This window comes from Copidosoma floridanum, unplaced genomic scaffold (assembly GCF_036245765.1).
Source record: "Copidosoma floridanum isolate Cflo_tuat_1 unplaced genomic scaffold, Cflo_Japanese_pri ptg000020l, whole genome shotgun sequence".
NCBI lineage: Eukaryota > Metazoa > Arthropoda > Insecta > Hymenoptera > Encyrtidae > Copidosoma > Copidosoma floridanum.
The window spans coordinates 24,074,174-24,086,233 of NW_028321897.1; the positions used below are offsets into that span (position 1 = coordinate 24,074,174).

The 12,060-nt window shown below is 31.0% G+C and overlaps 1 protein-coding gene across 1 annotated transcript in view; it reads right to left on the reverse strand.

Moving 5' to 3' along the window:
- Positions 1 to 3,703, reverse strand: part of shaker (potassium voltage-gated channel protein Shaker) — a gene marked incomplete at its 5' end in the record, with an annotated part of 629,484 nt that extends 625,781 nt beyond the window's left edge. The window contains one exon of the mRNA XM_089593785.1: positions 3,579 to 3,703. Coding sequence (XP_089449911.1) covers positions 3,579 to 3,703 — 125 coding nt within the window. The remainder of the gene's footprint in view (positions 1 to 3,578) is intronic.
- Between the last annotated feature and the right edge of the window lie 8,357 nt (positions 3,704 to 12,060).

Here is a 12,060-nt window from a genome sequence, read left to right on the forward strand (position 1 = left end):
CTTAAATAACTTCAATTACCCACAAAGAACTTTTTTGCCTTAGGAGGCAAAGTGAGCATGAGCGCAAAGCTGTACTTTGTGCTCACACTAAAAAAAAAGTCTTTTGCAACTTAGGCATAATAATACTTTGGTCGTACCTTTTAATCCAATTGATAGTATTTTGTGACCTGGTTCTAAAAACTGCTATTTTCTGTCGATTGTACTACTTATATTGTCATTCCTAATTGATTAAGCGATTAGAACTAATATTTTAAAATATCTAATTGTATTAAAATGTGCTCCAAAATGTCTTATAATGTTTTGTACCATAGTATAAATAAGTTTGTGCTTTTTTTCAAAAACCTTTTTGTCTTCGTTTTTATCCTTTTAGATTATTTGGCAGGAAAGATATTATTTTAATAGAATGTTAAAAGTTTTTGAAATGTTTGTAAAAAAAATTACATTGTATGATTCAGATTAATTATTCAGTGTAGATAAAAGTGACGCAGTTTCCATAAGTATTTTTTTTAAGACTAGCATGTTTGTGTGCGTTAGAAAAATAAGAATATTTCAAGATTAATCTTAAATATGGCAATTCATACCGTTGAAAACATTTTTTGACTTACAACTTTAATGTAATGCTGTCTTTAAATTTATATAGTGTAGGCTAGAATACTTAGTTATGCATTAATTGGATTGCTTACTCCTTAGCTTTTTATAATAATGTATGTTTTGTTGCATTGTATTCAATAATTGATATGACGTTCAAGAAAAACCAAATGATGAGAAAATTTGGAAACAAAACTGGCTATTAACGTACTACAATAACGTACTAATCATGTGATTGATCAAAAAAAAGACCAACACATTGACTCAAGATATTGCTCAGGTTTATAGCGACATGTATGTACACACACCTTGTTTGATTTTAAGGCTTGCTATCTCATGCACGCATATGCGTTAACCATACGCTAGGTAACTAGCTATGGTGTGAAACGCCCATACCATCATATGGATGTATTTTTCAATAGATAGGTGAGAGAAGCTTAGTAGGTATGTGATAACCATGGAAATAGAGAAATTTTGTCAATGAGTTTTACGTGGTTGATGAGTTAAAAATAAAACATCCGTAGCCAATCAGATGCGACTGACATGGTTAAATGAAATGCTATAAAATTACTATTGTAATCCCCTTAACTTTATCAATCTATATTTTATCTGACGTATATGAAGACTTCTTACGCACCTTTCAAATCATGCAGTGTAGTAAAAATATACAATGTTTACTTAATTCACATACAAATCTGTAGAAAAAAGGTAAAGCTTCTGAATGAATTATAATTAATATTATTTCTACAATCTTCCTAATCTACGTAGCAAACGAAAACATTAAGAAAGAATAAGCATGTTTATCTCAGACTCAATAAAATATCGCAGTTCTAAACAAGAATATAAAGCTACAGTTTATCTTATAAAGTACGACCTTAAAAATCGATTTCAAAACGTAATTCTACTATAAGTACCATAACATCTTTCTTCAATTCTTTTTCTAAAAACGTTTTACGACCACTAATAACTCTTTTTTAAGCTGAAATGGGCTTCAATTATTATTGCAAATTATAATTTTAAAGACTTAAATGCTTATTCAAGCATATTCAAGTTCAACAAAAAATTATTATAGATGCCTTTGCTTTTGTAAAAGTGAATCTAAAAAAAATTTGACAGCTAATCAAATGATATAACATTTTTAAATCTGTCTTAAAAATTGAGATTATTATAATTTTATTTTTACAGAAAAAGATTGGGCAAAACACAGGTAAATCTTAAATAAAGGTTAGTATTCATAAGCTTTTATACACGTTCATCTTACAAGTTTTTTTGCTTATCAAACTGTTATGTTTCTATTTTTTTGTTTTAATGTGATTTTTTTTTTATTATTTCTTAATAATTTAATTTAATGAGCTACATGTAAGTCAATAAATTAGAACGGCTTCCAAAATAAAGTTTTATTACATATTTTCACTAATTTCAATTTTTTTTAGACTTTCATAAAAGATGGTATTGAAACTTTTACTATAATTTTCACAAACTTATTTCTGAAAATACATGAAAATTTTTTTGGTACTTTTATGTGTCCTCTTTTGGCTAAGTGATTTTCGTGACAAACAAATATGTTTAACTGATTTTAACATGCTAAGTTAGGTGATCATTGTTAATTTAACTTTTGTAGTTATTTTTTGTTGTTTTATTAAGACTATGTTACTCACTTTTACTATTGTAAGGTTACTCAAAACTATTTGGTCCATTCAAAAATTTTTATTTAAATAAGACTGTTAGTTCTCTCAAGATATTTAAGTAAAAGAAATATTTAAGTCAATCCTGTACCCAAACCCATGCAAAGTAAACAAAACAATTTTACTTAATTTTTTGGCTTAGAGATATCTCAAATACAAAATATTATTATAAACTGACTTAAATTTTAGTAGGTAGTCAAATTGCTTGATATATCAGTCAAACTTATTAGACAACATTTTTTTAGGTTGTTCCGAAATTACTAGTGCTTACATCATGTAGGCTGTACGTGTTATGCTGAACTAATGCTTTAAAGCTTTTTTGACTCATTAAGCGATTGCAATGATAATTTCCCAGCCATATTAAATCTTAGATGCACAATACAATAATTTAAGAAGATAAATAATACATGAAGTCCACATTAAAGTAAATTTTTTTATTTTGACCTCATACACTTGTACCATATGAAATTTAAAAAAAAGGATTTTATTTTTTTGTCTATGATACGATCTTTTCGAAAATCATTAATTATGACGCACCTCAAGAAGCTGCAAAATAAAAATTTCACATTTTTTTATCGAAGTGCATTTTTATCAGTTAGTTATACCTGATTGAAATGACATGTTAGATGTATCAGCTAACGATTATAAATATAAGGATCACTCATTTATTTAACCCACTATCTTTCCATGTATACTTTTAAAAACTCTCTTATTGTTAATTTTCCAAGTATTTTTTATACATGATAGACAAACTATAAGCTATAGTCTAAAAACAAATTGACAGATAACTTATTTTTTTTGGAGTTCGTTCATTTAGTTTTCAAACAATATTGTAGTTGTTATAGTACTGATGCTGAATATGAGCAATCATCATATGATCCGTTATAGTTAATTTAATACTTGGTACTTTTAGGCGTGCTTTGTTTGTGTGTTTGAGAAGTAGTTGTTTAATAATTATCTTTGTAAATCTTTCTACATTCTTTGCAAGCTATTCTTTGGACCTTTTAAGTAACAAAGAATATTTTTTTCTTATTTTATAGAACGTTTATGTAATTATCGTTGTATAGAAGTATAAAATTATAAATAGGTAAAAACATTTTATGAGCTGCTTGGGAGAACACATGTTCGTCTATAATAAGAATAGTCAATCAGATCTACGATACTGTCCAGATACGTATAAAATCTATCATTATTTTTCAAATATGGAGAAAAAATCATATTAAACATGCTCAAACAATTCAAACGTAGATGCATTTGAGGTTGTAGCAACCTTATTAATATTAAGGTTTTGAAAACACTATATACCTCAAGTCTCCATGATCCTCTGCACCATTTCGGTGGGGGCGTAAGTCCTGCCTCGGTTTGAGGACAGGGGTCAGCCCCCATTTTTCTATAAATTCTATGCGGGAAATCTTGACGTTTGGTTTTAGTTACGAGAGGGGGTTGATCCCCCTCCCGAATCGCATTGTTTTTTTATACTGCACTATTGCAAAACAGAGAAAAAACTATAATGTTTTGACTATTTATTGTTTGTTTTTTCTCTTTTGAACCTTCTTTTTTTACTTCCGTGGTGTTGGACTTTTTCGATATTTCTGCAGCTGAGAACTGCCAACAAAATGGCTACGTTATAAAGCTTTAAATAATTTTCTATGAAACAAGTTAATATAGTTTTAAGTACAATATTTGTATAATACTGTAGTTTTCAAAGGAGTAGTTAAATTTGTCACTTTTAAACATTTATTCACTACAGATTACAGTCACTCAATATAACGTACAAATTATTATATAGCACTCCGTTAAGTGTAACAAAAGTTTTGTTATACAATAACATGTGTATACACACACATACACACACGCACATATATATGTATGTATATGAAAATTTGTATATGCACTAGAAGTAAAAACGTTAAGACGAACGGAATTCTTAGTACTGTTCTTTTTTAATTTTCTTATTTAGTAAGGTTTACGTAAGTTATAGAATAAATTTAAAGATTTACACCAAAATTTAAAGTTTTCCAAAAAATTTATAACATTACTGAGGTTGCCAAATATAAATTCGTAATAGATTCATGCAAAGATTCTACGAACAGTCATAGTTTAAATAAGTATATTTGTAACTTTAAGCAAAACTGTAAATCCGTGTTTCAATTGTTTTTAATTATAATTTAGTATTAAGCCGTTTAAAAACATGTATATACGTTTAAAATACAAAAATTTTATCGAAACTTTAAATTATCCACTAGAAGGCTTAAAAGTGTAAGATGATGTGTCTGTAAGCTTACCCACATGCATAGTATGATGCGCGCGTTGACTTCCTCCCTCAACAATACTTTTTTCCTCCCACTACCGTTGTATTTGCGTATAAATTTTTATGGCAAGGTAATGTTTTTCAAGATTTAGCTGAATCGAATGACTCGTTTGGAACTTATTATTTTTGTCTGTTTGATTTATACAAAACATGTACTGCTTAGTCCTTTATAAAAAAGTCGTTTTCTAAAAGAAACTAGATTGTCTAGGCAATATAAAAAATTTAACTATTCTCATATCTCATTCACCTAATCATTAGACCTTTTATTATGATACTATAAATAGAGGTAAAAATGCTGTTATTTCCTTAGAAGAACTCTAATAGGAATAAAACAAACATATTTAATATACTTAGAAAGTACATGTCATTTTATATAAAGATGGTTAACTGAAAATTCATTAGAATTGACATGTACAGACTAATTGATATTACAAATGTCGCTATAACATATATATCGATACTATTTTCGAAAAACAAGCAAAGAAAACTATAATGCTACATTATAATTTTAAGAAAAAATATTATGTATCATGGTATGAGACAAAATTTTACTATCATCTTCTTATATTCTTATCAAACAAGATGAAAGGTGTTTAAACATTCACACTCAAAAATATGCATGCCAAAAACATGCCGTATACATGAAACTTAGACTGTAACAAAAGTATATAATAAACTACTTTTTCCAAGAGAATCACGAAAATGGTATTTTTTTTGTAATAGCTTAAGAACTTTAAAATTTTTTACTAAATAGTTTCACATAGATAAAAAAAAAATTAAATTTTATGATTTCTTTTCTATCTTAAAAACCAATATTACTTTGAAAAGATGTATGCTTCATAATATTAAAATAATTTTGCACTTACGAGCATAAGACTGAATGAATAAGATGAAATTTATACTCGTCTTTCGAGTAGGTGTAAAATTATTTTAATATTATGAAGCATACATCTTTTTAAAGTAATATTAGTTTCTAATGTAGAAAAGAAATCATGACATTAAATTTTTATTTATTTATGTAAAAATATTTAGTAAAAATGTTAAACTATATGAGTACGATGAAATCGGTTTAAAAAAAACCATATATTTTAGTCACGATTGCTCCACAGAACTGCCTGATATTTTTCCCAGAGTCAAAAATGTAACCGTACCTCAACGGTACATTTTTGTTTAAAACATGATTTATGGGTGTTCCAATGGATCCCCATTGAATGGTAAAATCAACATACAATTGTATAAACTTATAAAGACCTCTTGATTGACTTTCTTCAGATCTTTACATCTGATTCGGCTGAAATTCGTCGTGGATCTTTGTTCTTGTACTAAAATTTGACAGTTTAAAACTTAGCCAATTTTATTAAAGACTCACGATTTGCCAGTTAAAAAATGATAAGATTGTGAAAAATAAATATTAGTATTGTTGTGATGATTTTTAAATTTTTAAGCTTATACACAGTCAAGAAAATTATTTGTCTCAACAAAACGCACCATTAAGATACTTATACAAATGTGAAAAAAAACTTTTCTTAGTGTCGTTAGGAACAGAAAGCAAATATTTAACAGTTGAAAAAGTTGGTTTCATTGGCATTGCTTAAGAAATTAGAGCCACACACTTCTTGTAGCAAGAATAAAGTTGTAGATTTCAAAAACATACAACTGTCTTAAAATTTTTATTTACTATGTTGAGATAAGCTTCGCATTTAATAAATTAAAAGAAATGTAACTAAGTAAAACAAAAAGTATGACTATTTTGACAACTACAATAATCTCATTCATTTAATACTTTTAAGTGGTGGACAAAATTTGGAATTTTCTTTGGTATGAAACTTTTTTGTACACACTTTGGTCTACTATAAAATTGCGATTGATATAAAAAGGCAAAAACGTAAAAAAAATTCCTTGAAAATTTTTTTTTATATATAATAAAAAATGAGTTTTTTACGATGCAATACTTGACATGAGTATTATAAGCTTTAACGAGAATAAAGCTTTAAAAATTAAAAATTGTATTTCGAATAGTATTTTCTAAGTATATACTTATGGATGTATGACTATACACGAAAACCTGATGTTACTCGAAAAGTTATCGAAGTATTAACTTAAAAAGTTTTATTTTTGGTTTTTTTTTTTTTACAATACTACTTGACAATTTTTGAATCCATTGCTTTCCAAAAGTCCATGTATGTATGTATGTATGTATGTACGAAGACATCAATCAACAGCAAAAGTTTGCAACCATCTATGCTCAAACTTGGTTTTTAGCATTTTTCCACTCTGTAACCTCATGTTTACCTGAATATATTTCTTAGCTCACTTTTCCTTTCACATTATCTCAAAGGGTAAGACTTTTTCAGACCAAACATGACACTAGATCGAAAAATTAGAACCAAACTTTTTAATACATCTTTTCAGTTTTACTTTTTTGGTCCATATCACAGTTCCACGAAAAAAAAAAAAAAAAAATTACCCGTGAGTTCTGACCTATGTAACTATACGTAATCGACCACGCTGAAACTAAGTCTGGAATCTAAATTGACCATTAACGTCTAGTTTATTTTTTAACCTCCAAAAACAAGATTAAAATGACCAAATTAAAAAAAAAACAAATAAAAAAGAGTCAGCTCTAACACCTGACCTATAAAAATGCTTCTACTCGATCACGCTGAAACTAAATCTGGCATCTTAATTCACTTATTATTTCTAGTTACTTCTTTAACATTGTCCAACCTCAAAAAATGGGCAACAAATAACGATAGTAACGGAAAAAACCTTAAATCCAGCTGTAAGACAACAATAAATAAAACTATGTAAAATTGACCGCACTGAAAATAAACATTACATTTAAATTAATTTATTACATTCGTTTTTTAAATAATTTAAATTCATGGGCCAAAAATAACAAGACGCTGCGAAAAAAAATTTGTATTTGTTTGCCTACATCCAGGGCACCTCCTCGTGGTGACGGCGGGCAATGAAGTTGTCCTGCTATTCGGCGGAGTCCCTGGATAACGGTTTAGATATCTGCATGGCAGGCAAACAAAAAAATTTTACGATGCGGGGGTCGGATCTCCAGTATCGGTGGATGGTGAGGGTGGTGATACATTCTGCTACGTTTGTGGTAAATATCAACCAACAAAAAATCGAAGAAGAATAAATCAACAAGTAATTCATGCATACAGATACTGTTACACTTCAGAAATAAAAAATCAGACAGCAAATTGGGTACCGCATACTATCTGCAGAACATGTCATAAAACGTTGATGATATGTCACAACAAAAAGATAGATTGCATTTAAAGTACAAAGCACCAGTTTTATAGAGTGAGCCGATTTCAAGAAAGGATTGTTATTTTTGCATGACGAACACTTGGTTTTAGCTCCAAAACTCTTTCAAATATTGAATATGCCGATACTTCTACCGTTGTACATGCAGCCACGGTTTTAAGCAAACCTGGCCGTCCAAACAGATACTATGAGGGCAATCGTAGTAATGTGAAAGGTGCCAAAACGGTGAAGGCTACTGGAGTAGTAGAAATGCAGGAAAGCGAAGAGGACAAAAGAATGAATGAAAGTGAAAGAGGATGTGAGAGTAAAAGTAATAGTTGGAGTGACAGTAAGCATGAAAAGAAAAGCAGAGTACCACGATAATTTAATCAAGCTGATTTAAGTGATTTTGGCAGAGAATTGGACTTATAAAAAGAGGCCCATGAACTTATGACATTAATATCAAAGCAGAGGAATATTTTAGAAAAAAGGACGAAAATAACAATGTATAGGAATATGGAGCAAGAACTTAGACCAATTTTTTTGTAAGGACGAGGCGAATAAGCTGGTTTTCTGCAACGACATTCCTGGGCTTATTAATAGTTTGAAGAAAGATGTTTATGCACAAGAAAACTGGCGTCTGTTTATGGATTCTTTCATTCGTAGTTAAAAGGCTATTTTGCTCCACAATACCAACGTTCTAGCTTCTATACCTATAGCTCACTCTATCTCTTTACAGAAATCGTACGAAAACATAAGAATGGTTCTGTAAAAATTGAAATATTCAGATGATCAGTGGGAGATATGTGGAGATCTTAAAATAATAGGTATTGTTCTCGGAATGCAAGGTGGATATGTGAAATTTCTATGCTTCCTGTGTCTTTTTAACTGTAGAGATCGTACGAGTCATTACAAAAAAAAAAAAAAAAATTGGCCCAAACGAGATTCTCTAAGGCCAGGATCTAAATATAAATTGAAACCACCTCTTGTTCATGAAAAAAAAATTATAATTCCTCCACTTCATATAAAACTAGGCCTAATGAAAAAATTTGTGAGAGCTCTTGACAAAGACAGTAATTGTTTCAAATACATAGCGAGAAAGATGCCTAAGCTAAGTGGCGCTAAGCTACAAACAGGTGTTTTTGACGGTCCTTGAATCAGGGCACTGTTTAAAGATGAGAACTTTCTAAAGCGGATGACAGATGTAGAGAAAGCCGGATGGACAAGTTTTTACAAGGCTTCAAATAATTTATTAGGAAACCACAAAAGTACAGACTATAAGACTTTAGTTAGTGACATAGTTAAGAACTATATAATCTTAGGCTGTAACATGAGCGTGAAACTTCATTTTTTAGATTCCCATATCGATTACTTTTCAGAAAGACTTGGAGATTTCAGTGAGGAATAGGGTAAGCGATGACATCAAGATATGAAAGATGTGGAAAAGCGTTACCAGGGAGTCTGAAGAGTTAATATGATGGCTGACTATTAGAAATATCTTCTCTGTAGATATGTCGTTGGGACGACCACTGAGGAGGCCGGGCTTTCCTTACTCCTCAGGCCTGTCTTCCCTGGTTTGCATTTGAATTAGAAAATTTTCTGACGGTACCAGGTCAGATGGTTAAACGGCCACAAAGCTCTGAAGTGCTGTATTCCGTACCGTAAAAACTTAACAAGACTCCAGAGTTTACTTTATATATGTAGTAATTACTGTATTGATTTAACTGGATTTATTGTTATGATTTTTTAAATACAACAGTTTCTATAAACACAAATCAAATTTATATTTCTATTATCTCATAAAATTGACAAAAAGCTGATCCTTATAAGACCTAAATAATTTCTTATGGCCTTCTTAAAGTGCGATCTTGAAATGTATTTTCTGCAAAATTTGAGGAGTTCTAAAAAAAGCATCAAATACGATTATTCGTTTCAATTTGTACTAAACACATCATAAAAAAATTGAATTGGTTCTTAATTTTATCCATTAAAACTTGTCACTTTTTTCTGTTTTTATTGGTCTGTATTAACAGTGTTAAAATATCTAGTGTGATATACGAGGATAATAAGTACAAAATTGCTTTTTAATGTTTACAGTGAAATGTAAAATTACTGTCACATAATTACGTATTGTCACGTGAAGGACGTTTATCACAGAGGGGAAATATAGAGAGTGCTGTGAAGGGGGAGCAATCATGTGTCAGCGCCGGCAACTGTTTTAAATGCATTTGTATACCTACATATAGGCGTCTGAGACTGTTTTTTTTAATTAACTGCGAAAGTAACTTGTCAATCTCTCTATAAATTGAGTAGAAGACCAGTATTGTGGTGTTGCGTTATGCACAAAAAAATTGGAAAAATTCTACATACTATCTTACTAATATATAAAGCAAAGTCGCTAAAACCGTTGTAATCGCTAACCGCGAAAACTACTGAACCGATTTTGCTGAAATTTTGCACACTGATTCATGATACTTCCTAGATGGTTTTAGTATAGTTTTTATCTTAAAAAATTTAATAACAATAGCAATAAATGAGCTCAAAGTTTTGCAAAAATACGCCAGCTTTTCACTTTAGTTCAGTAAAATCCGCTAGGTGGCGTCGACATAAAATCGAAGCTACCTGCAACATAATTAAATAAGTGTGGTTATAATAGGCCGGAGCGTATCGATAGTGGTATAGTTGAGCTTCGGCAGCTCAACAAGCTGTTCAGAGAACCCTGGTGATACTCTTGCAGCTGGATAGCCCGGCTAAGTACGACACTCTTTTCTAAGGGGGCAGGGACCTAAGTGTCCCTTCACCCTGAATCTCGATGAGTGCAACCAAAGAAAAATAAATTACTTCCAACCGATGCCGTCTCTGCCAGAATTACCAGGAGACATATCTAGCCAGAGCACAATCTGCACCAACTCTTCAGAGTTGTGTGGCAGTCCCACCTTCCCACCTGGTGTAGTTAGAGAATTTGTGGCTACAAATGTAAGCAAGGGAAAACAGCTCTGAGGGGCACGGGAAGCCATAACGGCTACCTTTTTGGTCGTTGCGTAAGTCGCGTTCCCCAACGCGCTTACCCACATGTTTCCGTCTAAAGATGAGCAATTGAGCAGTTGGTTATCCGGGGAACGACCCGAAGACAAGATATTCTTTGGTCAGCGGCGTACCTCCCTCCATCATAGTCTCCGTACATCGAGAAGCAAGAATCACTAACCAATCTCCCCATCTAAGATCAGTAAAACAACTGAATCTGCAAATAAAAAAGGTGCTTTAGACACCAACGTCTTCGACGTTATACCGGGAGACGTTGGGAAAAAGCACTAAAACTAGCCCCAAAGCTTCGGACTTTGTAATTTTTCTCCTAATCAGTCTGGGTATTCAACAGTAAGCCAGAGAAGATCACCCTGAGAAATCCAGGCAGTCACAATTACTGTTAACTGCAGTCAAGAAAGAGTTAACTTAAGAAGCTCACCGGTCTTTTTTAGGGCCATCAAACGTCGAACTACCTTGCCAACAAATGTATTAAAATTAACAAAGTTGACTGAAAATAGCCTTTAGGGGTCATAAAAGTCGTAAGCATACCAATAGTCGCAAAAGGGTGTATTGGAAAGAAAACCTCAAATGTATCTAATGAATACAATTTGAGGCGTCAAGAAACTGACGCAGAAAATTTATCGAGATTGAAACAGCAGCGTCAAAATCGTCAACTAAAGAGTCCATTACGTGAGAGATCAGCTTTTCATTGTACCCTCACAGAAATCTCTGAAATCTTTAAAGATCCTACTTCAGATTTTTTAATGAGTAGAAAATGTATTTGTGTTTTTGTGGCAATGAAAATGTTGGGTTTAAGGTCCAGGACTTTGTTGCTCTGGTAATAAAATTGTGAGATATGAGAAAAAACAATTTTTTTTTAATATAAATTTTTTGGGGGTTTAAAATCTTAACAGCTTTAAAAAATAACCCTTTTCGTGAATTACACAGAAGAAACTAAATCAACAACTTCTTATAGCCATCGATTATTTTATGGCATAAATTTTCAGTATAATTATTTTTTTGAATCTTTACACCTTATTATTTGACCAAATAAACTATATGGATTCCGAAAAAATATGTTTTTAATAAGAAGATTTTTGTTCTGAGATGTATCGGGAATATGTGTAAAATTTTCTAACTAAAAATGTTTCACATTACATGTCAACACACTACGGTGTTTTATTTAGT